Source organism: Aythya fuligula, chromosome 25 (genome assembly GCF_009819795.1).
Source record: "Aythya fuligula isolate bAytFul2 chromosome 25, bAytFul2.pri, whole genome shotgun sequence".
In the NCBI taxonomy this organism is placed as follows: Eukaryota; Metazoa; Chordata; class Aves; order Anseriformes; family Anatidae; genus Aythya; species Aythya fuligula.
The window spans coordinates 697,724-725,659 of NC_045583.1; the positions used below are offsets into that span (position 1 = coordinate 697,724).

General features: G+C 44.6%; 2 protein-coding genes across 4 annotated transcripts; one reads left to right on the forward strand and one right to left on the reverse strand.

Annotated features, from left to right (window-relative positions):
- Positions 1–224: 224 nt before the first annotated feature.
- EIF2D (eukaryotic translation initiation factor 2D) lies at positions 225–11,748 on the reverse strand. 2 transcript variants are annotated; one of them, XM_032203267.1, is made up of 15 exons: positions 11,571–11,748; positions 10,717–10,907; positions 10,131–10,214; positions 7,923–8,013; positions 7,158–7,265; positions 6,230–6,519; positions 5,900–6,017; positions 5,475–5,520; positions 4,671–4,774; positions 3,060–3,218; positions 2,306–2,395; positions 2,107–2,202; positions 902–1,022; positions 583–757; positions 225–485 (listed from the first exon to the last, which is right to left on the reverse strand). In XM_032203267.1, the coding sequence occupies exons 1-15, from the start codon at positions 11,624–11,626 to the stop codon at positions 415–417; spliced, it is 1,800 nt and encodes a 599-aa protein (XP_032059158.1). In that variant the 5' UTR covers positions 11,627–11,748; the 3' UTR covers positions 225–414. The 2 variants fall into 2 exon arrangements, with proteins under 2 accessions (XP_032059158.1, XP_032059160.1); XM_032203269.1 differs by lacking the exons at positions 10,131–10,214; positions 10,717–10,907; positions 11,571–11,748 and adding an exon at positions 9,475–9,678.
- Positions 11,749–12,672: 924 nt separating this feature from the next.
- Positions 12,673–20,162, forward strand: DYRK3 (dual specificity tyrosine phosphorylation regulated kinase 3). 2 transcript variants are annotated; one of them, XM_032203127.1, is made up of 3 exons: positions 12,673–12,752; positions 13,654–13,765; positions 17,738–20,162. In XM_032203127.1, exons 1-3 carry the CDS (start codon positions 12,688–12,690, stop codon positions 19,307–19,309), a joined length of 1,749 nt encoding a protein of 582 aa, XP_032059018.1. In that variant the 5' UTR covers positions 12,673–12,687; the 3' UTR covers positions 19,310–20,162. The 2 variants fall into 2 exon arrangements, with proteins under 2 accessions (XP_032059018.1, XP_032059017.1); XM_032203126.1 differs by having other exon boundaries at positions 12,680–12,752; positions 13,650–13,765.
- The last annotated feature ends 7,774 nt before the right edge of the window (positions 20,163–27,936 follow it).

The window sequence follows — 27,936 nt, forward strand, 5'->3', positions numbered from 1 at the left end:
TCGAAAAGCAAATAGCTTTTATATTTAATATAGACAGCCTGTGGCACACTGTCCTTGAACGTTCCAAGGTGCTGTGTTGGAACATAACTTCGCTAATATTTTGACTGAGGTTCTATTACTGTGCTTTTTGTTAAAAGATGCAAAGCAAGAATGTTGGACTAACCAGAAAAATGGTGCACCCCTACAGGCTTCTAGAAAATATATGGGAAAGGATAACTCCTGTGGTTTTTTATTTTTTATTATTTTTATGAAAAATGAACAGATACAATGAATATTATTATTTGGGAGAGTCCTAGACCTTGTAAAAATCCAGGACTCTTCTTTAAATGAATAGGGCCTGTACGTACCCTTGATCTGTTGGCAGAACACTTATAAATAATGACAGCTGAATAATTCTTACAGTAGATTTTTCTCCTACTTCTTCCGGCCAAGCTTTGGAGCCTTCTCAAGGCCTTGGATATATTTCCGAGGTAGCTGGTATTCTTCTGCAACATAATGAAGAGTTCACTTCAGATAAATACTCAGAGCTCATGAATTAAAATCTGTATTGCTATAACCAGTCCAGGTCCAGGACAGACTTACCTAGCAGCATCTTGGCCAGATGATGGATTTGGTTGCCTTGGATCTGGACCTGAACTCTGTCTTTTGTTCCAGGCACAGGGGCGATGGTGGCACTGGCCTGTACTTTTTGTTGTAGAATGTTGGCTACCGACTGTGGGTCCAAACCGTACAGCTCAAGGTTCTTGATAATTGTCACCTGCAGATTTGAGTAATTATTGCAAACATCAGTGCTGTGGGGTTTAGCAAATCATGTCCCACTCATCCCAGAAAAATAAGCTGCCAAAGCTGCTCTCAGAATTCAGGTTTCTTCTCAAAACCCATCTCCTTATTTTCTTTTTACCTTCTTGTTTGATGATCTCTGTGCTATGGTTATGTCAATGGGCTCAATCTTTCCTTTCCTCACAATAGGTTCTTGTCCAAAAAATGTCACCTGGTGTAAGGGCTGCAGGCGTTCAAGGCACCTGAACAAAGTTTAAACATCCAATTAGTCTATACAGTACATCAAAAATAACTGCTTTTTCCACTGCAGCCTCTCACAGGACTACATGAAAGCCAAAATTCTGTGTGAGAAGAATTTGTATCTTAAAGATACTGCATGATGATCTCATGCAAGACTTGCATCCTAGACATTATATAAAGAAAGGGACTAATTAAAAAGAAAGCTAGACTACTGATTCACAAAGATTCTAGCTTAGCTCACTATTGGTAAAATGTCATGAATTGTTGCAGAGTAAAACCTTTAATTTTTATCTTTAAACTAGTGTTCTGCTGTTTTGCTCAAAGATTGGTGAAGCACCTTAAAATGAAGTTAAAATTCACCATAAGCTCTGCTAGTGTTCCACCAGCAAACATGGCTTCAGAAATAAAGGAAGCTTCTGCAGATGCTCAGAAGCATTGCATGATAGTGATAAAGATCAAGGCAAGTAAGACATCGGGGACATTCAGGCAAAATTTTTTGCTGCATGGAAACAACAGTCTTCTGTCAGCTAGCTGAGCCTCCTGTATCTAAACAGTGAGTTTACATTATAGATGCAAAAGTTGTGCTGCTGCTTCCAGTCAGTTCATGCTGAAAAGAGAAAACCATGGTCCTTGATGACTTTCTGTGAATCTCAATTATCTTGCCTAGCACTGTGAGGAAGAGCTGATGTATGTCAAGTCTAGAACTGCACAGCCAAGAAAGGCCTTGAACGTAAAAGAGCAAGATGACTGCCATTGCCTAAAAAGGGTATGTTCAGTTATCGGATGCAAGCAATGGCTTCCTCGATATGTACATACGGATTATATGCAGAACCGGGCACTGTTTGTTTAGAAGGCTTTCCCTGATAAATGCTTAGTGTGTAAGCAAAAACAAAAAGCCAATATTAGTATATGCCAGGTGGTTGTTAAATGTGGAGAATGAGACACTCTTCAAGTGAAGGTCTCTGGATGTTTTTCTGTATTACCAGGAAGCAGTTACAGCTTTACACAGCTCCCATAATGTCTGGCTTTCAGTTGCACACAATAAATCTGTACAATACTGAAACGGTGCATGGGGAAATCAGTCACCTGCTCAGGAGGTCATCCCATTTAAGGTTTGAGATTTCATCTTGTTCTGATTTATCTAACAGGCAGTCACACAGGATGGCATTCACCTTTACAAAGCTGCAAAAGAAAAGCAGGCATTAGGTGCAAACAAGCTCTCTTTTTGCTCTACCTTCAGTATCTCCTGTGGAAGCATGGTAGGACAACTTTCATGTATGCTTACTTTTTGTTTGCTTCATCAACCAACTCGTTAGTCTTCACATAGTTAACAATGATGTTTCTCACCTCGCTGCTTGAGAGGATGCTGCCTTTTCTAAACAGAAAGAAGACGATTACTTCAAGTAGTTTGGTGTTGAGCAGAACCACTGAGCTGACAGAAAACAGCAATTACCCTGGCTACATTTGGTAGCAAAAGCTCAATACTGAGCTATGTTTTCTGCTAGGCAGTGATTTTCTTGTTACACCTCAGCTCCTGTATGCCAGATAAAAGGCTCACAGCAGTAATTAGGGAGACTCTAAAACCCTTGGTGGGAGACTCGTTTGGGAAGATGACCCTAGTGGTGCCACTAAAAATATCTAAACTGCATCAAAACAGGCAAGATTAGGGTACAAGGAGGCAAATGATTTCTTTATATCATCTGGGTGTCCTCTTTCCAGTAAAGTACACTGTGGGTGGACAGAACACGCCTTATCCAATGGCAAATTAGGACAATCCAAGTAAGTAAAATGTAGCAATTTCAACACTTAAATTATCACCTCCTTAGCTGTAAGAAAAGCGATGTATTTGCTGAACGCACTTGTCACAGTCTCTTTTCATTGCTTCACAAAAGGAAAAAAGATTATATTTTGATTCCCATCACCTTCCCTGACAGCATCACAGCCCACTCCCCATGAAAGCTAACAAGATGGTAGCAGCACAGGTTTTTAGCCTCTCTCTTCACCTAACAAAGATTCTGTTGTACTTTTTGAGTGCTTACTTGTGTCCAGATTCCTGAAAGAGTGGGACCATTTTTGTTGAGACCCCATAAAGTGGTATGATTTCGGGAGCATGGTACGCTTGTTCTTTGTCTTCGCTCTTGCAGTCTTGGGCAGCAGAGGCTGAAGAAAATCCTTCAGGTACTGTAAACGCTTTAATGCTGGAAAATTAAATATATATATTAAAAAAAATATACGGTGGGAGTGAAAGGGACCTAAATTTTTAACTTCTGTTTCCACAAGAAATTAAGATCTAGCACATGATTCTTTAGTGGTTATTGATAAAGACTCTGGAAGAGAGGAGTAAGAACCATGTAGGTTCAGGAGCTGGAGTCTAAGTTCCTTGTATAGAACTTCAGATTCCATGCTTGCAGGTAAGAGAACTTGATGAACTGAGTTTGACTGTGCCTGTCTCCCAGTGATAAGGCCAAGTATGAGAGAAAACTTAATGCAAGAAGTCACAGTAATTCTGCCTCCTTCCAAATGCGGAAGAGAATATATGCTGGTATCTACCAAAATATTCTCCATCCCATTAGTTGCCAAGGAGATGTTAGGTAACAGAAAACCCATGGCCCACTGGGAAATTCTGAGAGCATGCTAATGCACTGATACGCAAAAGGAATGAGTAGGATGCTCTTGATATGAGGTAACTATTAAGCCTTAGATAATGGGAACATTGCTAGAGGAGCTGGGTAATAAGCAACCGAAAGGATAAGGGCATTTGTGTAAATCAATGTGTAATGGAAAACAAAGCTTTTTTTTTTTTCCTTTTAAGATTATAACTTTGCCTGCCAATTTTGCAAAGTGGTTGATTTAATCCTGAATGACACTTTAAGGCTGTAATTTCATGGCCATTTATTCAACAGTGGTTTAACCTTTTCATTGGAGTTATTTTTCAGATAGGTAAGTTCATTTGGAAGCTAAACAAAAAGTCCCAGCACGCTGATGGGATAGAGGGGAGATGTGCTTAATTGGGAAAGATATAAAACCATTATAGTTAATGCTAAATAATCAGGAAACTGCCTCATGGATATAAAACCTTGTTCCCTTCCCACAACAACAAAGAAACCCTCACAAACTATCAAGACTCACTGTTAAATTAATGTGCTGCTTAGTGACTGCTAAGAGGCTTGGCACGATAACACCTTTAAGAGTACCCAGACTAGAAGCCAGAAATTTGTCATTTTAATGGTGCAACAAATTGCAATGAATTGAATCCTCCTTAACATTTTCAAACATGTTTCTCTGGAATATTTATGTACTTAATACAAGGGTGAAGAGCAATATACATCTCTCAGGTTATCTAGTAGCCCCTTAAAGGTCTCTGGCTGAATGAACAAGAAAGGGAAGGCTGAAGTCACAATACTGTCATTAGACTCAAAGCCACTGAGTAAAAAGGGAAGAATGTAACTTTGCAGAACTTTACAAGCATAGAAAATGTAAGGACTGGTGTGTGGAAGCAGGATACAAAACCCCTCCATAGTGTACTAAGATTAGGAAACAAAGGCTGTCACAGGACTGCAAGCAGGGAATAGATAACAGCTGGCAAGGGCTGATTCCACTCCCTCCTTTCAAAGCCTACCACCTCTTAAAGGCTACAATGTTCTACATACTCTGGATGCTTCCAGTCCACCTCCACGATGCTTTCCACACCTTTGCTCAGCTCCTTCACTTGTAAGATCTTCTGGTGCTGCATACATTGTAGGAATTTAGAAAACTGAAGGAAGAAACGATCAGAAATGTGGAGTTAAACATTTTAAATTTGTTTTTGACTGCCCACAACTTACTTACTAAATGAGAAAATCTTCTTGGAAGGTAAAAAAAAAAAAAAAAAAAAAAAACCAAAACACTGCACCCCTTTGCTTCTATAAACACAGCAATTGCTAAGGAGCAGTGAGTGCCCCTATCATATTCTAAAAAAGAGTAAGCAACTGTTCCTTTTGTAGGTCTGCCACCTGTTTGCACTGTGACCTTCTTAGCCAAATAACAGCACATATCACAGGGATTACTGTGACATCTTTGGCAATACATTTTGTCTTTGTCATCTAAACAAGAGGCATAGTATCATCTCCATTCTCTTCTCTAGCTCTTTCTCTTTTTCAGCTTTAGAGAAAGAACAATCTCTTCTTGCAAACAATTGCACTGTGAAACAAGAGTAGAACCCTTTAATAGCTATCATAGCATATCAGAGAGCATTAGATACATTTAAAACAGATCAATGCTCATATTTTCTGGGCAATGACATTCCTCACTTGATCCTGCAGGAGCAGAGATGTGAGGAAAAAGAATTTGGATTGAAGAACAGATACTAGGCTTTTTGTCTGTTTTATTAATGCTTCAACAATTTAAAACTCAACATTTTTCTCTCCTTCTACTTCTTATTTCAATTAACAAGAAAAAATACAGAAAAATCTCACCTTCTTATAGCTTGATTTCTTTATATCCAATTGTTGTCCAGCGGGGCTATAAATTGATTTTTTTTAAAGGTCTTTTAGATATGTCATGATTTCTTCATCAATCTTGCTATTTATGCTAAAAGTCTCTTAACAGCAAAAATATTAATCACACAAAGAATTACTTCAAACAAGCTAACAGACAGAACACGATGAGTTGATCTAGTACTGATGTCCCTGTGGGGAAGCAAACAGCCATTTAAGTGACTAAGAAATCTTGGAACAATTGCCAGTCTGGACAATCATTACATTGAAGTATTTGTTGTAAGAAGCAAGCGTAACCTTGGATAACCTTAGGTAAGGACTGAATTTTACTTCTGAGTCAAAAATTTCATCCTAAATAACCCACACCTTCTTGCAAATCCAAAGACACTCTTCTTACCACGTACCAGCATGGGAACATATGGCTGCGTAGAAACGTGCTGGTGAGCAGAGGGAGATCTGACTTCTTTACTTTGCATTTTAAAGCATGAAAAAAGCACTGGCTAAGCAATGCATCCATTTGCTCTGCAAGGAAGAAAAGAACAAGCATGCAGTGAGCAGCCTCTCTTTCTGAATGTAATGTTCAGTTCTTTCAGACCCTTTTTCAGGCCACACAGAACCATCTCTACCCCTGTTCTCACAGAGAGCTCTCTGGAATGCAGAGTAGCCTAGATCATGCGTACCAGCTTCAGCAAACAAAAGGTGCATAGTTTGGTTCCATTTGTACACAGAAGTACCTTGGGGTGTCCTGCTGTCCTCTGCTTCCTGCTGAACCTCTGTATTGTCATCGTCAGCTGTTTCTGCAGCTTTATTCTCATTGTGTTCCTCCTTTCCCATCAGTATGGCACAACTGTCTTGCTCCTTCAGGCTCAAATCACCGATGTCCACGTGCTGTAGTGGGTCAGTGGAGAAGCTGCTGACAGGCTCTTTCTCCTCCATCTCTTCCTCATCATCAGCACTCTCTTTTTCAGCAGGATCTGTTACCAAGGGAGCTAAGGTAGGAGGATAAGATTTGTCACCATATTCCCTATAAAAGGAAGAAAAAGCATAACATGGCTTTCTGTTTAATGCTTTGAAACCCATATGGCAACAATAATATTTTAAAAAGTTCCCCTGATTAAAAAGCATGGTGAGTTGCATGGATCTCAAATTATAAGATCTATTTTTAATTCACCTTCCTCCAAAAGCTCTGTGTTCCCCCATGAATCTTTATTTAAAAGTGAGCAATTAGTTGAATCCAAATGCAGAGCAACTCATTTATTCAGCTGAGATTGGCATAGTTGACCTTTTTAATGCAAAAATGATTCAAAGTTTTATAGAACAGGAAGATATTCTAAAATTAGAGTAACAGGGATGTTCTAATTTCATTTCTAATAATAACTGCATTTGAAGTAACAGAATCAAATGAATCATTTTCAATATATACATTTCCAATCTGCACATATCGGACAGACCTCATGACAGACACCTGCCTCTGTCAGAAAAGCGTGGTCGTCCAAAACATGTAGCACAGCTAAAGCCTTAACAGGGGTCTTACAGAAACTGTACCCAAATAACTCAGTACGTTGAACTGATAGATTAAGAGTACTGGGACACAGATTTTGATTTTCAGTAAGCATTTAAGAGTTGTTAAACATTTTACCAAGTGCCTGGCCATATACTCACCAGAGATGATCCATGTAAGTATGCAGCACAGCGAAGCCTTTCCCTTTCATTCCAGCAGCCAGCATCTCCGCAGTGGACATAGTGGCAACTGAGACAGCTACTGGAGCTCTGGGAAAAGACAGCAACATTACAGCAGGGCAGCACAAATACACTGTGCTACCTGAACAACAAAGAGCTGTGCCATTGTGATAGACCAGGTTTCTTTTACACTGTCCTTGAACTTTACAGCCTGTTTTTTTCAAGCATCTAGGCATTTTTGGGTTTTGTCCCATCTTTCTGGTATTTAAGGGCTTCCAAAGAATCCCAGGGATATGTGCAGTTGTGATACTGAAGTGAAAGCTGGGCAGTGACACATCCTTCACTTTAGGAAGATCAAGAAGCCCAAGTACTACTAACAGAGGCTAACGGGGAAAAAAGAAATGCCAGCATTAGCACTGTTCCCTCTCTCTGAGTTTCCAGACAGACAAAAAGACAACTGTGTGGAATATAGTATTTTGTTAAAAATTACTGTTTCAAAACAAATCCACCAATTAGTCCCCAAGAGGTCCAAAAGAACCAATTTACATAGCTTTATACCCAAGCTCAAACATATCAGAAATTTAACTGGATGTTTTCTTCTGCCCAATTTTACCGACATGTGCATCAAATGCATGAGAATAATTTTGCTTTGATTTCCTCAAAAGCCCCAGAGTCTCCACATAAAAAAGCAGTTTTCCTCTCAGGGTTAGTTTCTAAGACAAGGTGTGAGTAAGGAGTCCTCTGTACCTGTTTCCCGAGAGGGTGACAGCACAGAGCATGCCCCGCTCTACTTGCGGAAAGCCAGAAGGTGGCACTATTACTCCTGGCAGCATCAGATCTGAAAAAAAAGCATCATTTCTCAATGAAAGATTCAGCCACGACCTCCTCCACTCCCCCTCTCCCCGCCCACCCCCTCCCCATTACTCAGCAGAAACACAAGCCTGTTAACAGCTGGGCACATGCCAGATAAAACATGATTCTCTGTTTTTTCCTAGTAAGGCAGCGTTTCCTGCTACCACCCTGTGGATTAAAGGATCCTATTTATGATGGAGTGCACGGCAAAGAGCTTAAAATGCTCAGTCCCTTACCTGTCAGGCCCCAAAAGGGCACTGCTTTTAACAGAAAGGCATGAGCTTCCCAGGCCAGACAGCATTGCTCTTTACTATTGATATGGAAAGAGACAGGAATAAAGATGTGTGTGGAACCACCTCTTTATTCTTCCCTGTCCCAAGGGCAGGGTATCCCACCAACTCTCTCCTAGCATAGAGAACTGCCTAAAATTTCCCAATTTACATGACCCTCCTGATCTGATACTAGCTTCGCTCTCAGCTGTGAACTCTCCTGAGCATGAGGAAGCAGCCTGAACCATCTCCTTGCTGATCTGGACAGAAACGAGTGGGCTTTGTTGTGTGTTTCTTTCCACTTTCCATGCCAGGGATGAACAGGCTGGCACGTGAGTTCAAGTTTTCCATGCACCATGTACAGCAGCACCATGTTATCACCGAATTACATTAAGATCATCTGCTCTCCTTCCCTGTAGCTAGAATAATCCAGACCTTGCAGTCTCATGGACTGACCTGTGTTCCATGGTTTGGTTTGAAGCCATCTCACTTTCTCAGCATCCTAGTTTTAATGCACAAGCTGAAGAGGCCTCCAATATTTTTCCTCCCATTCACTGTCACAACTACCTCCAGCAAATCTAGAATGAACTCAGCAATTGCAACCAAGGCTCCACGTCTCTGAGGACAGAAATCGTGTAAGAACCTTAACGTGACGAGGTAGGTAGCGTGTACGTATCATGTAAATAACCAGGACAGGCAGTCAGACCTTTGAATTCAGAGAACAGGTATCACGAATAGCACTGCCTTGCTTCTTGACTGCTCCCTAAAGTCTGCTCCCTCCCTCTCTCCACATCTGCATTGCTGGATAGTCTCATGCCTCTCCTCCTATTGATGCAGCGTGGCTCTGTCTCTGTTCTCTGCCTTCACCGGCCGTTGTCTCAGTGGCCAGTTTCTTATCTTTGGATCGTACCCAGAGGTAGCCTGGTTGCCACGGGAGATTAATGATCTGCATCCCTCTTTCCTCAATGTTCTTTGCCCATTAGCAAGACTTTTTTTTCCCCCCTGAAACTAGGTTACTACAAGTCAGCAACAAGGCTTGCTTAGATGTCCATCACAGCTACACATTCATGCACTTTATTTCCCCAGAAGCAAACTGAACAGAAGGATTTGAGTACTTCTACTCCAGATACTGCATAACGGAAAAGACATCTCTTTCTACATTGTACGCTTCCACTTACAGATTAAAGCTGCAATGGCTGGAATTCAATCCTTTCCTGATTGAGCAGTTCTGCCCTTTCATGTTCTAAAGGCCTGACTCTCATGATTCTGTACTGCATCCAAAGCAGGTTCCAGAAAATACGAGTCCTTTCTCTTCAGTCTTGATCCATAAGTAGCTGATAGAGCCAGGAATCCAGGAATTCAACCTCACCTGCACAATCCACAATTTACTTGACAGTGATTAGGACTGTAGGTTCCAAGATAACTAACTTATCCACACTAGCTCACCTCTGAATTGACAGGAAGCAGGGCGGCAGCAGATGAAGTCGGCTGCCCAAGGAGTGTTATAAAAACCAGATCAGTTACACAGGCAGTTCAGTGTCCCAGTTCAAAGTCACTGATCAACTTTACACCCTGAGAAGGAATTTCCAAACCCAAGACTCTCAAATGGAACAGATTACAGCATTTGAACAGCTTAACCTACTTTCTCATTCAGCAACTTGTCTACTGCTAATTTTCCTTTTTGGGAGGAAAACATGAATTACTTTCTGAATAAGTATTCTTTATACTTTTTCTTAGTTCCAGGTACATTTTTGTCACTGGGAAAGATAACACTAAAAAGCCCAAAGGGAATTCCTTTTTGCAACACGATGTGACAAAGTTCTAGTCCTCTTACCTGCTCCTCCTGCTAGCTTCTGTAGCACAGGAGGCCATGTCGAAAAAGCAGGGAGAAGATCTGGGTAGGCCCACAAAGCATACACTGTTCCAAAACAGAATTTAAAGATGCATCATTAAAAAACTTTCTCTGGCTGTTGCTTCTTGCCATCTTTAAGATTAAGCAGGACCGCACTAACCACAATTAATCACTCGCCTGTTATTTGGATAATCAAGACACCTAAAGTCAGAATGTTCCTAACATAATTAATAGATGGCTGCCTGAAACTTGACATCTCGCTTGTTGGAATTACCCCTTGCAGTGGACAAAAGAGGAAATAGTGCTATGATGCTATCCTATAACTTAAAACATTTGTTTTCTGGTTTCTAGCCTCTCAGCACCTTAATTTTCCTTTTGCAGAAAGAATCCGGAACTGCTGCTGGATTTCACACAGAATGTGGTAGAATAAGCACATTAAAGATTACAAAGTGTGCAGATACTACAGTGATGGGAGACAGGTAAGTACTTAGACACAAGCAAATCTTTTTGGGAAAAGTTGCTGTCCAGTAAGTAAAGAGGGAGGGTTATTCCAGTCCACTATGCATACCTGTTGGATACAGAGCTTTCTCAACTTCAAACAGTATTGGGTTCCTGCTATTCGTATAAACCGTGACAGCCTCCCCTTTGTGAGTGTATATTTTGATGACATTAAGCTCCTCCTTGTTCGGAATGAACTCAGTTAATTGTTCGGCACTAAGATTTGGAAAAGCTGCTGCGACATCGGTTCGTAGCTTTCTCCTGTAACGACAAAATCACAAACGTGTTACAAACCTGTCTAGACCGTCTCTTAAAATAACTCCAACATAAACAGTTACCGCTTTGGGGACTACTCCCAGGTTTTTACTGAAAACAACCTGGGGCATTTGCGTCTGGGTTTACACATGAAATAGCTGCGTGCTGGGAGAACACAGGGCGAAAGCCCAAATATGTTTCCCTGTTCCTGCTCTTCCTTGACATCTGCTCACAGTCTGTGATTTTGGGATGGCTCTGAAGGCCCGAGCACCCCTCTATGCTACGGGGCCTACCACCAGCACCCTACAGCACGGGCTGCAGACGGGTCCCTCTCCCCACACACTGTCTGGGCAGTCCCAGGAGATGTTCAAGAGGCACCAAGCGGGGTTTGTGGCATCTTCCACAGAAGCGTGGGGTGAATCCCAGCTACCACCAAGTCACCCCAGCATCACCACACAAGGCAAAACAAACACAGAGCAGCTGGACGAGCCCGGCCACGGCCGCGCCTTCCCGCAGCGAGCACTGCGCGCTCCGAGGGGACCTCGCGGCGCCCACGGCCCCTCAGGCCCCGGCTCCTTCCCCGCTGCGCCCGGGGCCGCCCCGCTCGCTCCCCCCGGGGCCGAGCCCGGTTCCGCCGAGGCGAGCGGGGCCGCTGCCCCCGGCACTCACCGGTCCGAGCCCTTGATGGCGGTGTTGGAGCGCACCCGGAACGCCCGGCAGAACATGGCGGGCGCCCCGCTCCCCCCTCAGGCCGCGGCAGCCGCCATGGCGCCGTCCCGCGGCACAAAGGCGTCCGGCTGGAAACCGCCTCCCGGCACGGCCCGGCCCGGCTCCGGGGGGGGGTTTAGGGGAAAAAAGCAGCCCCCAAAACGTCCCCAACGCCGGCAGCGGGGCCGCAGAGCTCCGGGCTGCTCTCCTGTAATCCCTGCGCAGCGCGCAGGAGGCGGTGAGGGCTCCGCCGGGCTGCTGGTAGCGGGGCAGGTTAAAGGCTCGGGGGTGTTGCGGGAGGTTTTGCATTAATAATAAGTTTATTTTTCGTTCCAAATGCTTTGTTTCGTGGAGGAGGCGCCCTGGGGCTGAGGCGGAGCGCTGCCTAGGTCCCCGCGGGCAGGGACCAGACCCCAGCATGCTGAGGGAGGATGTAGTAAAACCCAAAGGCTGCACAGATATAAGGAGTTTTGGGTGCAAGTCTAAAATACAGGAAACGACTTTGTGAGGGGGACTTTTTGGTGTCTGTTGCGGTGCAGGGGGCTCGGGGCAGTGACCGACACCTCCCCAGTGTCAGGGTGCCTTTATCGCCGTGTCACAGCCAGGAATCCAGCCCGCTTGCGCCGCCGGTTATCTCAGGCGTCGCCTGATTACCGCAACCCCTGAGCCCACAGAAAGGAAAAAAAAATAAAAAAATAAATAAAACGAGGCCCGGGCGGCTGCGGGGCGTCATTTCTGCAGCCGGCGCTGCGCCGAGCCCCTGGGGGGCGGCAGAACGGGGGCTCCTCGGTGGGAGGGCAGCTCCGCGACCCCCTCAGGAGCCGGTGCGGCGGGGACGAGCCGTGCCCGTGAGGGAAACGGCGGATAACAGCGGATAACGGCGGTTAACGGCGGATAACGGCGGGGAGCGCTCCTCAGCCCCCTCCCCACCGTGAGGGAGCAGCGCCGCGCCCCGCCCGCCCCGGCCCCAGTGCGCAGGCGCGGCCGGGGGCTCGGTTCCCCTGGCAACGGGCGGCCCCGCCGCGGCCCGCCCGCCCCGGCAGCGCTGGGCCTGACGGCGGCGGCGGCGGGCCGAGGGATGGGGGCCGCCCCCCGCCGCCACCATGCTGCTGGGCAGGAAGCCGGAGGCGCCCCTCGGGGCAGGTGAGGAGGCGGCGGGGACCCCCCCGGGGTGTTTGGGGGGCTGGGAGGGGGGGGGCGGCGGAACAATGCGGCCTCCGGGCTCCCCTTCTGCCGAGCCCCGGGGCGCGGCAACGCCGCTGCCCTCACGGCGGGGCCGGGGGTGGGAGCGGGCCCCGCTCGGGGGGCTGCTGGGGGGGCTGGAGGCGGCGGGCGGCCTCCCCCGGGGCTGCCTCAGCCCCCCCGGGACCGCCTCAGCCCCCCCGGGGCCGTGACCGGGAGCCCGGGCCGGTCGGCTGTATCGCGACAGGGGCGCTGACGGGATGCGGTATCGCGATAGCTCGTGGGTTCGATGTCGGGTGCGCTGAGCGGTTCGGTTTTAGGGTCTTGAGCGGGGTTTGTCAGATGCTGGGCGAACCAACGCGACCCTCTTATTTATTTATTTATTTATTTATTTATTTATTTATTTATTTATTTTTGCTTTTTGCAGCAAATCTGCTAATTCCCTCTCATTTTTAAGGGGTAACCTACTTCAAAGCCAGTCCGACCAAGTGCCTACGCGTGCGCTCATTTTCTATTGTCGCCCTCAATGAGGCTACTTTGGGATTATCCTGCTTAAGGGAAAAAAAAAGGGGGGGGGGAGTGCATTGGCTAAGGTTTCTTAAGGGTGTGTTTGCAGTGCAAAAAAATGATGAAAAAAGAGAAGCTCTAAATTAAAAGCGTCATAAATTCGGGTTTCCAAAGAGCTGTGTACTCTGAGGTATTAAAGTACAGCCCAAACATCAGAGTTAAATTCTGAAGATTATTTAACAGCTGACAGAGAACTGAAGGTCTTACTAAAACATGAGGTGTGCTTTTATCGTGTGTCTCTATCCGTGCGAATCGTTGTGACTGACTGGTTTGTGTATGGAACATTTCCAGCCAGGTTTGGAGACGGATTATATGATTCCTATATGAGGATAGATCAGATCAGGTACCAAGAGTCTACAAATGAAGAACAAAGCCCCTCAGGACTTCCTTCCCTTGGAAGATCAAATGTGAGTATTTTAAAGTCTCCTGTGTGGAGGCTTGGTGTGGCATTGTATCTGACTATAGAGAGTAAATGAGACAAGTGGGATGTGGCAGCCTTTCAGTAGCTTATTTAGTGTTGCTTTTACTAAATATAAAAACAGTACAGCATTTTGTTGAACGTAAAACTTGCTAGGCAGCATCAGTAATCCAGTATTATTATCCTTAGCTCTCATTTTAATTAAGAAATTTATTTTACAAAGGGTTGAAGTGTTCTGCTCTGCCACCTGGTATGCTGATAAGTATGTAAACCTACACCTTTTGCTTCAACTCTTGCACATTTCCATTTCAGTTTCACTTATGAAAATTTCAGGACTTCGGTGGGGGGTTATGTGTCTTCCAAACGCCTTACAGAAGTACCTTCCTTCTCTGAAAGCTTTGGCATTATCTTCCACTTCATTTGCTAGCAAAATAGGTCTTTATGGAGTGAAGGTGTAAACGTGTTTCTCTGCAGGAGCTGTGTTTCCTAAACAGGTGTGGAGTTACGGGATCTTTTCTTAAACTGTTCCAACTGAGCAGTAGTAGTGGTGTTCAGCTGTGCAGAGATCTGACCTTTATACGTGTCATAACCGTGTTTTGGCTGTTGTTGAGTTCTGGCAGAAGTGAAGGAGCTTGTGCTTAGGAAAAAAAAAAAAACAACACAACCCTCTAGAAAGTGAAAACAGACATTTCACCAAATAAGCTGCATTTGAAAATCATCACTTTGTGTAAACTTGTTGTAACAGACATTAGTAATGAATTTGGTCTGTGCCATTCACTGAGCAAATTCAGTAGTGCCGGTCTGTGTTTCCTCTTTTAGCAATTCTGAGGGAGAGCAGCAGAAACATACAGGTTTCAGGAGCAGTGGATTGTTTTGTGGGGGGCATGTGGGAAATCCTGAACTGCAGGGCTTAAGTCATAATTTAACTAGAATTGTTCATAACTGAACAGAAGCCAGTGCACTGGAACTGTCAGGTTAAATGCAAATATAATTGCATGACTGTTTTTTTTCCATCGTGTATCTTATCCTTCACCTATATTTTGTCCATCAAGCCTGTTAACTTTTTAAGACAAGACTAAGGATTGCAAAATGCCTAGTTTTGCCATGATAGCACGTCAAAAAATACAACCTTAGTGGCGGCTTGCAAGCAGGAACTGAGATGAAGCGTGCAGGGATTGTGATGCTCAGTTTTGATGGAGAAGTGTATGGATTTAAGTGATACTCAGTTTCTTTCTTTGCAAGATTTCTGTATTACGATTTAATGTAACGTGAGAGTTGCAAACTTCTGAGATACGCAGCTGTCCATTCCTTTCATCTTAGTGATATAAGAGAGCATAAATGTTTCTGCTTTGAGAATAGATGGGTTCAATTCAGTTTGTGAAAATAACTGATGAGCTTTTGACAACCCCACTGTGTAGGAACTGGGTTAACCGTTTTCATATAAAACTTCATTTTAAGTGAGAAGGATGTGAAAATCTTTAATGTGGTGCCAGTTGTGCTGTCGGTCCAATTTCTGGGCTTCTAATAGCATATTTTATCAACAACAAAAACTGGGCGGCCTGTGATTTGTAGAAGAAAGCTGCTGAAAGAAAGCTGATGTTAGCCAGAAGTCATCTGACTTGGTGTAGCTCTCCTGGGCTGGAGATTGCTCTCTATTTGTGGCTCACTGTCACGTGGCAAATGATTTTGGTCGCCTCCTGAGAATGAAATTTCAGTCCTTGCTGCTTATGGGTGTTGAGTCAGGTTTGAGATCCAAAGCCCCCTTCTCTAAGAAACAGTTTCAGGAGAAATGTAACCATGAATTCCTTGTTTGAGTAGGAACTTAAAATACAAAATGTTTGCCCCGAACAACAGCACTAGGGGAGTTGCTGTTGCTGCTGGATAGGAAGTATTTGAGTATTTGGATGAAACATTGTTTGCTAGGCCTGGTCACATTGCTAAAATTGATGACATTCAGACGGTTAACACCATTTTTTCACAACCAGATAGTGAAAGGAATTGATGTAATAGCTTCCATCTGTGCGGTACAGTAACGCCTTTTGAAGTCCTGGTGCTTAATTCATCCAGGTGACTGCAGGAAGCTGCTCTGCAGGGGCCTTGCTGATCTAAGCTGCCCCGGGACAGCTCTGCACCAGGATGGCTCTCTGCAGAGCTGTTCTGCCACCTCTCCTGAAGCCAGGCTGGGCAACAGCTGCTTCTGTTGTGCACACAACTGAAACCCAAGTAGTAAGAACATGAAGTTTTGATTTCAGAGGTGAAAGTAAGACTCCTACTGATGAAGGGCAGGCTTTCTTCCCCCCTGGGTCCCCAGAAACTTCAGGAACCAAAGAAGCATGAACCTCGTTCCACCTTTGTGTTTGCTGTTTGTTTGTAAACTTACTGTTTGTGTGTGCTCCGTTGAATAGCTGGCTCCGAAAATACGCCGCTCTTATCTCAGAGGTTCAGCCAGACTCCGAGAAAAAGGCGTTTATCCGAAGTTACCAGGGCTGGGCTTTGGTTTTCCACTTCAGGGTTTCTGGAAAGGCGTGTCTCTTACCGTACGCTGTGGTTCGGGGTTGATAGGACTCCGAGTAGTGGAACTTAGTAGGATAGATCTGATGGCATAGCCACCCCTGAGCTACAACTGAATTCTGCAGAAAATGCCCATTTTTTGGGCTCGTGAGCAAAACTAACCCTTCAAGGCAGCACTGACAAATAGACTCTTAAGAGACATGTAGCTGGCTTTGGCAGGAGCATTCACTTCCCTTATTTACAGACTGTGCTAAGATGTTAGATTTTATGTAACTAAAAAGGAATTTGGTTTTATGGCTGTGGATCTGCAGGTTTATTTATATTTTTGTTTGATTCCTGTGTAGCTATTTTGGTTTTCAGGGATTCGGTTTGGCATGTGTCTCAAACCTTTATTTTTAGATTAAAGGACAGAATGGAAAACAGATGTTGCTACACTAGTCACAGCTTTTTCCTTGTTGCATGGGATGAAACAACACCTCCTTGCTGCCTGTCAGCAAGGAGCATCAGCGGGTAGGAAAGGGGAATAACTGCTGTGCAAATAAGGGACTGAACTCCAGGGAGTTCGACACTTACTAGTTTGTAAAAATGACAAGCTTGAAACATTTCACAATGCTTTTCTCACATTTAAGTGCTGTTTCCGATGCATTAATTTCAGATGTAAATATTTTAACGTGACAGTGTGTGGCAGTGGTTACACGCTACTGACAAAGATGTTGGAGTAAAAGATATTCTTGATTATTGAGGGCTGCCAAGTCTCTTTTGTAGTAATTATTCAGCTATCATGATTCCAAAGGAAGTATGGATATGATGTGTTTTTCCTCGTTAAAAAAGAAAGAAGGAAAAAAAAGCCACCACCAAACGTTTATGTATAGATAGACATGAAATTTATATCATTTATGTGTTTTATCTCATCCTGCTGTCATCCCTTTTCTCCGTGTTCAGCTTGGTTACACCAACCTTATGTCACTTGCTGTCATGTCTCTGTCCTCCACCGGCGCGCTTGTCTTTGCAATATTCCTGACACTTCTCTGCACGTTCTTGTCGTGTTGCGTGTCTCAGACAGGTGCAAATTGCATCTGTTGTCGGTTGTGTTTGCTGCACCCACGTTTAAAGCTAAACATAGCCGTTCCCCCAGCTGTTTGCTGACCACGTGCATACCAGTAGGGATAGGTACTGCGTCCTTGTTGGAGTGTTTGATGCTCTGGGGTTCGCCCTGTAGGGACTTAAAAATACACCGTGTTTGTGCACGTGCCTGTTCCAGTAAGCTGCATTTTGTGCTCCCTTCTGTAATTACTCCTGTAGCTTGAGTTAGCTTAGGTAATACATTGAGCTCTTTGTATCTAAAGGAGATGCAAAACATGCTGGTGTTTCTATTTGTGATGTTGCTTTCTTTCTTAGTCCATGCTTTAAACCATAAAGTAAAGGTGATTTTTTGTTTCTCCCTCTGTAGGTTTGTAGCAACAAACTTGCCATGAAGGATCACCCTCTGACTGGAAGTCAGGTCAAAGTGGAGCAATTATTTGAGGACTCTGGTAACAGAAGGAGCAGTACTCTGCAGTCCGCAGGAATTACTGGTTCAGAAAGATCTCTTCCTTCCCTGGCAAAAGATAAGAGTATAGAGAGCTTAAGCACTTCTAAAGGTGGTGTTAGTTCCTCAAAAGCACACAAAGCCATTTCCCAAGCTCCAGAGCAAGCTGTCAAACAGTACAAACACCAATTATCTGCTTATGAGCAGCAAGAGATATTCAATTTCTCTGAAATTTACTTTGTGGGTCCAGCTGCAAAAAAGAGGCAAGGAGTAATTGGTGGTCCCAACAACGGAGGCTACGACGATGACCAAGGCAGCTACATTCACGTGCCCCATGACCACCTTGCTTACAGGTATGAAGTGCTCAAAATCATTGGCAAGGGCAGTTTTGGACAAGTTGCTAAAGTCTACGATCACAAACTCCACCAACACTTAGCCTTAAAGATGGTTCGCAATGAGAAGAGATTCCATCGGCAAGCAGCGGAAGAAATCCGGATTCTGGAGCACCTGAAGAAGCAGGATAAAACTGGCAGCATGAATGTTATTCACATGCTGGAGAGCTTCACCTTTCGGAACCACATCTGTATGACTTTTGAACTCTTGAGTATGAACCTGTATGAGCTGATTAAAAGAAATAAGTTTCAGGGCTTCAGCATCCAGCTGGTACGCAAGTTTGCTCACTCGATACTGCAGTGCTTGGATGCTCTTTATAGGAACAAAATCATACACTGTGACTTGAAGCCAGAAAATATCCTCCTGAAACAGCAAGGGAGGAGCGGAATCAAGGTCATAGATTTTGGGTCCAGCTGTTTTGAGCACCAAAGAGTCTACACGTACATTCAGTCTCGATTTTATCGAGCACCAGAGGTAATCCTAGGAAGCCGCTATGGGATGCCCATAGATATGTGGAGTTTTGGCTGTATTCTGGTGGAGCTATTGACTGGATACCCTCTTTTTCCTGGAGAGGATGAGGGAGACCAACTGGCTTGTATGATGGAACTTCTGGGAATGCCCCCTCAGAAGCTTTTGGATCAATCCAAGCGAGCCAAGAACTTCATCAACTCCAAGGGTCACCCGCGCTACTGCACTGTAACTACACATGCAGACGGGAGAGTGACCCTGAACGGGAGTCGCTCGCGCAGGGGGAAAATACGAGGTGCTCCAGGGAACAAGGACTGGGTGACAGCACTGAAAGGCTGCGACGATCCCTTGTTCATCGAGTTCTTAAAAGAATGCCTCAGCTGGGATCCTTCGGTGCGCATGACTCCAAGTCAGGCTCTAAGGCACCCGTGGATTTGTAAACGAACACCCAAACCGCCCAGCACTGACAAAACCTCCAGTAAACGGATATCGAGCTACACGAGTTCCTTCACGGGAATTGGTTCTAAGTTGCCTCCTGTAGTTGGGGTAGCGAACAAGCTGAGAGCGAATTTAACCTCCGACTCCAGCGGCAGTATACCTCTATGTACTGTGCTGCCAAAGCTGGTCAGCTAATAGCGGGCTCTGTGGCTCCAGAACACACACCTTGTATTTTAATCGTTTGTTAATAACGTGTAAGGAAGTTAAATGCAGAGGTTTTTAATGGATTTTACTTTTTATTAGAGGATGAATCTTGAATATAAAAAGTTTAGTCAAAATGTAAACTTTTAAAGGGCTAACTTTGATCAAATTGTTTCTCTCACAACATGGTGCATATACCGCTCTGGATAGGTCAGCTCCTCTGCTGAGTAAAATGAGTTTGACAGATGTGCTATTTAATAATGCTGTTTTAGACATCAAACTTTCTTATCAAGACGGTTTAGAAGATTATTTTGCTTAAGACAGCAAGGGAAAATAATTTAAAATGCATATTTTCAGTTAATCCCCAAATTAATTATTTTTATTTGGGGGAATGTTTTCACATCTGTTGTCAAAAGCACAAGTGCATTAACGTAATGCATTAAGAACTTGCTTGCAAATGGCTAACTTACGTTTGAAGAATTTGATTTCTCTGTGCTGCTTTTCCCTTACCTATTCTGCCTGAGATTTTTAAAAATACCATGGGATATAAACACCAAGAGAGTTTGGTGTTGAAATTTTGTAGTCTGATTTTAATTTTTTTTTTTTTTTTTTCAGAAGACCTTGGAAATGGCACAGAGCACAGGATATCTCTAAATAAAAACAATTTCTGTGCACTTGCTATCTCCCTTAAAAACCTATGGAAAACTGACAAGGAAATTCAAATTCAGCACTGGTCCATCACAAGTGTGGACCAGTGTGTTCAGGCCTAATGAATCAATTATATGTTTTTTAGAGCTCAGATTTAAAAAATCAGTTCTGCCAGGTGTGTGTGTGTGTGGATTTTGTGTGTGTGTGTGTGTGTGTTTTTTTTTCCTGTGTTGTTTCCAAAACAAAAATGTTGAATTTAAGGAACCATCGAATCTGGGGTCTGTTCTACACGTTTGAGATTCTGATCATTTAAAAAATGTCTTTGTTGTGTAGAGTGAATTCCATTGCATTAGGTGGAGCTCTTTTAATAAAAAAGCAAAGATGCCGCCCTGGTCAGATAAGGAAAAGATTTGAAGGCCCAGGACTATAACTAGAAAACGTGGGGGACAGGCCTAAGTGGAAGAGTGCTCTGAGATCTCACCGTAACCTATAAAATATCAGGAAAAACCGATAAGTTGCAAAAATCGGTGGATCCAAATCAAAGTACATCATGGGATGAATCGCTTTATTTCTAATCGTATTCCTTCAGGTCTTTGAGAGATGTTTCTGCATGCTCGAGATGCATGAGCTTGTATTTCCTTTATCTTCCAAGAACATGAAATGGTGGTGTGACCTGTAATGACAACAGCACAACTTGTTCTGGTTGTTAGTACTTGGAGCCATATGGCCCGAGTCCATTTACAAAAGCATCTGATCTCTTGCCAGGTGCCTGAACACAATTTTAAATACAATTTAGAGCTTTTATGAAGAAAGGGTTTTAAATTTAATGAGTTTCTCCGTAGCAGGTTTCTGATGTTAAAACAAGGAGACTCTCATTATACAAACAAAGGAATTATCAGGGTGATTTTTAAGATAAGGTGACCACGTGTTCAATACGAGACCCTTCTTCTGAGAAGATGGGGCTGCATTTTCTGCTCTGTTTTAATTACAGCACTTGGGAAATGCTGGATGGAGGCTTTTGTGAAAAAGCCAAAAGACAGACCCAGAGCTCCAAACTTTCCCGGGCTGCTGCTCAAACTGAGTTTCTCACGCATTTAGTTTTCCCAAGTTCTTTTGTTTTATGAGTATGAATGCAATAGGCTTAGTAATAATATGAAAATAACGTAGTCTAGCCTTTATCTGTGCAGCTACAAGTAATACCAGTGTGTGTGCAATGCTCATGGCTCACTTCATAATAATGCAGGACTGGTATTTTTTATTTGGCTCAGCCTAGCGAAGTTTTATTTGAATGGAGAATCAGGAAAACAGGGAGGGAAGTGGTAGAATAGACCACCAATTTTAGCAGAATCTCTAGAAATGGGGCAGGTTTTTTCAAAGCCAGAAATATTATTCTTCCTTCTCTGCCCTTTCCCATATGCATTTTCAACATATTTTTTTTTAAATGTACGTGGGGAGTGAGGAGCAATAAGTTGGTAAGAAAGAAGCGTAGACAAAGAGCACTTTATGTAGAAAAACTATAAAGTGATGGTGGTGTTTGGAACCTGGAGGAAGGCAGGAGAGTGTTCGTGTGCTAGGAGCTGTGCAAAGAGAAGGTGAAATAGCTCTTCTCCAGAAGTAGCAAGTAGTGTCTTGGTTCTGGGGCATTTTTATCTCTAAAATGCCAGATGCAGAGTGATTAGATCTGGTTACTGGCAGGTAACTTCCAGTGTCACAGCCCCTAGCATACGTACCGTGCTCTCACTTAAAGCTTGTGCTTTGAAACTACAAATACAATAATTATTTGGCAAGAATATAGCTTTTTTTTAACCTAGAAAATGTGTTCATCTTGACCTGATGAAACAAGGTGCTCTTTGAGTTGTGTATGGCTAAGAATCAATCTCACTTACCTGGGACTGTTCCTGTAGTTCAAAGCCAAGTGCTGAGCTGACTGTCTTGCTGATCTGGGGCTCTTGCCTGCACAGCCATAGCAGATGAGAAGCAACAAGAAGCAACTTCAGAAGATTTTTGCTGTATTGAAAAGGGGTTTCTTCATCACCCAGGGAATACAGCTAATGATATTTTGAGCTTGTTTCCATTTACTAAGCCCTCATTTTCTTTATAAAATACATGATTTCAAGGAAGTGTGACACACTATTGCCAAAGCAGGAGAGCCCGTCAAGTTAGCTGATGGATTTTGTGTCTGGGACATTTCACCTGGTGAGTTAGCACAGGAGGTGCACGCAGCCACGGGGCCGGAGCAGAGGCTGTGCTGCTGAACAGTATCAGCTGGAAACTGCAGGTGCACTCACAGTGGCTGTCATCACTGAGATACAGTCAAGTCTCAAATTCACACTGATTTCACAAATTCTCACGAATTTTTGGAAAGCTGAACACTAAGGAGGTCTGAAATCACTAGAAGTCCATCATTTTAATCATTTGTGATAGTGGTTAGGATGTTGAATGAAACTGATACAAAACTTGTCTAAATAGAATAACAGCAGCACTGATTTCTGAGGTACCTCTTTGTTTTGCAGGGCTGTTAATCTGCCAGCACTAGTGAGGTTCCACTGGAACCCGAATCATGCTCTCCTAGGAAGTTAGCACAAGACAAATGCAATTTACTTGAGTTTGTAACAGACATCACATTTCTAAGAATCTTAATGAAGTCACCCAAACTTGTTTTAAACTGTTCTTTACAATGTTTCCTGTTTGACTGCACACGTTGTTAGTCTCTGTATCGTGAGTAACATGCTCTGTTTATTGTTTGCATCTTAGCTCTTTGTTTTAGCAATATTTTATAGAAACAAGTGACAAGGCATGGGCATCGCATCCGACAGATACATGTTGCTTTCACACTGGGGTCCAAATATCTTACAGCTGTCCTAGTTGCAAGGAGAAACTTTGTTTTGGTGTGAACTCAGTGGGACAGTAACGTATTCACTGTGGAACATGGTACTACACACACCAAACCGGGCTGCGTTCAGTTCTGCACAGCTCTGATCGTCCTGGTGGGAACTTGTTTCACACCAGGGATCTGAGCACAGAGGTCGTCTGCGTACGCCAGGTACTCCTTGCCAGAGGTTTTTATCCATCCATTTTGGGTAGGAGCTCTAGGAGTTCAGAACAAACGAATCTGAACGTTTTAAGGCACGTTTTGTGGGCGTGCGACGCAGTCTGAGCTTGTTTACAGTAGTTGTGACCTGTGAGGACTTCATGCAGTTAGAAGCTGTTAAAGGTAGGAATTTATTAATAGAGGTTCTTTGCAATGGTCATCCTCTTCGAAACTACCTCTGAAATAAACCTAGGGTCCTTTTTAAGGGGGTATGCACTGCAGACTGCAGCTCTCTCTCTTTTTTTAATACTGATAGCTGCTTTGGCTGCCGAACATGTACATGATGATCTCAGCAATGTCTTACTAATCCTCGCCACACAAGCAAAAGGCTGATTCTGCACCCAGAGATCTGTGCTGAAATGATTGATACAAATCCCCTGCCTGCCAAAGTTTAATACTGTTGTGGAAGGGAAGAGCCAAAATAACACGGGAAGGTCTGCAGTACTTCTGTGCGGTACCCAGCTGAGATTCAAAGCAAACCACACTGAAAACCCTTTTCCTTAATAGAAAAACTTGCAACTTTTTCATGCCTTGAGCACTCGGAGTTGTGGGTACCCAGCAGTTTTTAAAACTGGACATCATGGTTTTATGTTGAGAGTATAACAAAGAAACCACTTCACTTTTTTTTTTTCTTAATTTGATACGGGTTTGGGGAAATGTATACACTTCATCCTTCACATAAAGGAGCCCTTGAGTGTTGTAAAACTCCACTAAAATCTTAGCTTTTTACTCCCACTGTCACGTGTAAAACCCTTGGGGTGTCAGAGCAGTCTTGCATAGGTGAACAGGGTCGCTGCCCTCAGAGGGTGCAGTGACTTAACCCAAACGCAGTTCTTGCAGGCTGGCTAAGGAGGTCAGTAAGCCTGTGCTGAAAGAACAACCCGTGTTCCCTATACATAGTACTGTGCCTTATCATTTTACCAGCCTACATCTGTCTTGGTGCAATCAAATGACTATTCAGGGGTTCTTAAACATCGCAGATGTTCACACTCAATGTCAATAGGTCTAAAGAACTTGCAGGTTAGCCTTTTTATTATAAATATTGTGAAGAGATGTAATAAGGTGGAAATGTAGAAAACACTTAAGGTGCATGTGAATATAACTCTCTCTGTGAAGGAACACTTTCGAAATAAGTCAGTCTCAAACTATGTATCTAAATGTAATGGGCAGATATTTCCTAAAGTTGTACTTTGGTTCATTTTTAAAAGAAAATAAATGCATAATTTTCTTTAGCAACAGACTGTGCAAATTCCTGAAAGACATACTTGGATTAATATATACAGAATACACGTAGATATTTGATTATTTCCAGGTGGTGTGGCTTACTTTGTATTGCCAGATCCTAACTTCTGTGGCATCTAGAGATCAGCAGAGAATTTTCAGGCCGCGCGAGCAGATGATTTCAGCGTGCCAGGGCTAAATGTGATGAGCGCTCTGATCTGACGGACGTTCTTCCCATTAACAGGGCCATAATTAGAACTTACCAAAGTTTTGCCATAGCATTCTCTGCTTGTCACTTTCTTATTTAGTCCACTGCAGAGCTTTTTAAAGCTCAGAATCCTGCTTATCCCTAGGCTGCAAGGAGAAATCCAGTAATAGCCACTTAAGGAAGATTTGCTTTTATTAGAAACCTATAAATGGGTAACTTACAGTACACAAGTGGATATTGGAATAGTTTGGAGATGAAATCATCCTGCAATAAAAAGGTCTCTAGCTATGACCTATCCGACTAAATGATGTAAGTTACGTGCAGAAAGTTTGCAGGCAACAGAGTGAATTTTTTCCTTATTCGTTTTAATGTGGGTGAACGTCAGATGTTTGATTAAAAAATAAATAAAAATCACAGCCTGGAAACAGTAACAGAATATGTACGTACAGGCAGTTCAGTGATCTTTGATTTTATTTGTTTGCAGTATGGATTTCCATACGTGTAGCCTGTAGGCACAGTTGCTTCTCAGCCTGCTGCGATTGCTGGTTTTCAGGGCTCAGCCTCTGTTAGGATTTTGTGGCATTTTCCCAGGCACAGCACCCCGTGAAAAAGAGCAGCCTTATCTCGCCACAGGACAGTAAGGTGCTGTGCTTCACGACTTCTGCTCTTCGGGGTTACACAGCCTGCTGTGTGCTACCCGAGGACTGGGAACCGAGCACAGGGCTGCGCTCAGGTAACTCTGCCTGTCTGCCTTATGCTGAGGAACGCCGGTGTAAAATCAGCACCTTTGCACAATTCAATCATTAATTAATGGGTTTCTTAAAGGAAAAATTAACCAGGAGATTCTCGAATCATTTTGACAAGCAGAAGAGAAGGAGATTTACTAGTTCCACTTGCATTTTGCCCTACTCCCTTCGGTTCACTGGCCCTAACTCCCCCTTACAAAGCGAGGGGACAACGTCCTGCACGGCTGAGGCATTCAGCACAACTTTCTTTAGAAGCAGCTGCAGCAGTCTAGCAAGGGAGTTGTTTATTTTTAAAAGTCATGTTTTAAAAATACAGGCTGAGGGGTTTTGTTTGTTTTCTGAAGCCACCCAATAATTTATGCTCATAAGCCAGAACTGTTCCCTGGTGAGCGGCTACCCCGGAGCTGCAGATTTGGGAGCTCTGCTCGGCACCTTTCAAAGGGACCTGCTGCTTCTGCGAAGTGCCAAGAAGTTCCTAGGGGAAAAAAAAGCCATTCTACATGGCCTCAGAATTGCAAAGATTCTGGCTATGCTTTCTGGTGACAGGAACAGCATGAATTGCTGATGGTACCTGCACTCATGGCAGGGCAGCATCCCGCACACCTCCTTCCAGGGGAGCGCTCTGCTCGTACCATGGGTGCAGAGGGGCGCAAGGTGTTGGGGCTGTCACACCACATCTGCCAACACTCAGCAACAACCCGCACCATTCACACTCCTCGGGCTGTCCCGGGCTGCATCTCCTGCTGTGCTGGTGAGGACGAGCTGCCTGGCAGCCCCTGGCAGCCCCGCACTGAGCTCTCTGGTGCAGGTGGCACCAGTGACAGCAGCACCAGCAGCTGGAGCCTGCCAGAGCTCTGGGGTGGTTCCCGACTCTCACATACAGACGGTGCTTGCAGGAGGGGTTCGCCTGTGACTCAGGGTGGTGTGGACTGCAGAGGTGAATCTTGCCCATAATTAGGTTTTCTTTAAGCATCAGCTAATAAGCTAGTGCTAGTCTCCGTGTGATTCATCTAATCCTTTTTAGAAACGAAGCCCTTTGCAGCACAGGAGATGAATGAATGGGAGGCAGCGCCGGGTTTGTTTTCCTTCCCCTTGTCAGATCAGCCTGAAGCGCTTTACAAACACTTCGGGACAGCCACATGCGCAGATGCCCAGAGCTCCCTTTTCCTCTGAAGACTTTTCTTGTCCTCACATGCGTGTGCCTTCTTGAACAAAGCGTGCCCGACGTACCCGAGCTGTTTTCCTGCCGTGCCACCCCCGTCCCCCCGGTGTTTGTGCAGACCCAAAGGACGAGCGGGGCTGGACTCGGCACCAGGCACCCGCGGAGGCTGAACTTATAAGGAGCTGAAGGAGGGCTCGGTGTGGGATTGCAGGGAGATGGGCTCATCGGCACGAGCCCACGGCCGAATTTCCTCTGGCAACGCGGGTTTAAACGAGCTGCCCCTTACGTGAGCTTCAGTTTGTTTGCTTTGTCTGGAGGGCTGAGATGCCTGCCTGAATTAAGCCCGGCCATTCTTAACGGCTGAGGATAGCTTTCTAAAGATGACCAAGGGCCAGTCCCGGCCTCCTGCCGAAGTGTGGAGCCTTGTAAGGGTTTGTGCTCCTCTCGGGAGCCTGGAAACTGGCATCGGGCTCTGCAGGTGGAGGAGGGAGCATTGGGGAGAGTTGGTTTTCTGGGCAAGGGGGTTATAGGTTAGAAGACAGAGAGCACAGTTAGGGTTAAGAGTCATTAAGCAGAGCAGAGAAGGGGATGAAAGAAAGGAGAAATAAAGCCCTGAGGTGATGCAGAGCAGCGTGCCCCTGGCTGGCAGCCCTCGAGGAGGGGAAAGCAGCTCTGGCAGGGCAGGACTCAGAAAAAAAACAGGATTTCTGCCCTGCCTGCTCAGCTGGGGCTTCTGCAGCTCCCGCTGGCCATCCTGCCACAGGTGAAGGATGAGAAGGGAATAAAGACTTCACTCGGTGCTTCTGTGGCTCCGACAGGTGATGCTGGAAGTCACCCACGTCCGACATGGCCCCAGCCATGCATGGTGACAATTTCTGCTGTTCGGCCACGGCCACGACACGGGGTGAGAGCAGCGCCGAGCTCGGGAGCGACAGGAGCTGCCAGCGTCCCCGGCAGGCGTTGGTGATGGATGGCAGAAACAAGGTGATATTGGAAGTCTGGGCAGCCAGCTGTAAAGTCATCACCTAGGAAAGGTCACGCGAGTGATTCCCACCAGAGGTTCCTGCTCTCAGACCTAAGCATTAAATAAATGTGCCAGCAAGCAGGGGTGGATTTAAAAATAAATAAATAAATAAATAAATAAATAAATAAAAAGTGTCTTTTTTTTTTTTTTTTTTGGTATGAGAATGGATCTCTGAGGCATAAGCTGTATATCCCCTGTATATCCCCTCACAATTCCCTTCATTGCTGCTGCCCCGTGCAGAGCTCAGAGCTCAGCCAGCCTTTGGCACCTTTGGTCTGGGTGCTGCCACGGGACAGAACGGGGCTGGGGGCAGCTGCGGGGCCCAGACACCACGGGGAGCCCTCCCGGAGCTGTACGTGCCCCAAGAAGCGTGCTGCCTGCCTTGTCCTCCAAGCTGATAGGATTTAGGTGCTTAACTTCTCCTTCAGGGGCAGATAAGCATGGGAAAAAGTGGGGCTGTTCGGTTTCTGCCCCTTTGCAGCGCTGCACGGCCCCGGGAGCGAGTGGCGGTGATTTCAGGC

Coding starts and splice junctions, on each gene's coding strand:
- EIF2D (XM_032203267.1), bottom strand. CDS start 11,626: ATGTTCTGCCGGGCGTTCCGGGTGCGCTCCAACACCGCCATCAAGGGC. Junction 10,215..10,716: donor GAAAGCTCTGTATCCAACAG/GTATGCATAGTG, acceptor GTTTTGGAACAG/TGTATGCTTTGTGGGCCTAC. Junction 3,219..4,670: donor GTGGACTGGAAGCATCCAGA/GTATGTAGAACA, acceptor TTAATTTTCCAG/CATTAAAGCGTTTACAGTAC.
- DYRK3 (XM_032203127.1), top strand. CDS start 12,688: ATGGGGGCCGCCCCCCGCCGCCACCATGCTGCTGGGCAGGAAGCCGGA. Junction 12,753..13,653: donor GGAGGCGCCCCTCGGGGCAG/GTGAGGAGGCGG, acceptor ATTTCCAGCCAG/GTTTGGAGACGGATTATATG. Junction 13,766..17,737: donor CTTCCCTTGGAAGATCAAAT/GTGAGTATTTTA, acceptor CTCCCTCTGTAG/GTTTGTAGCAACAAACTTGC.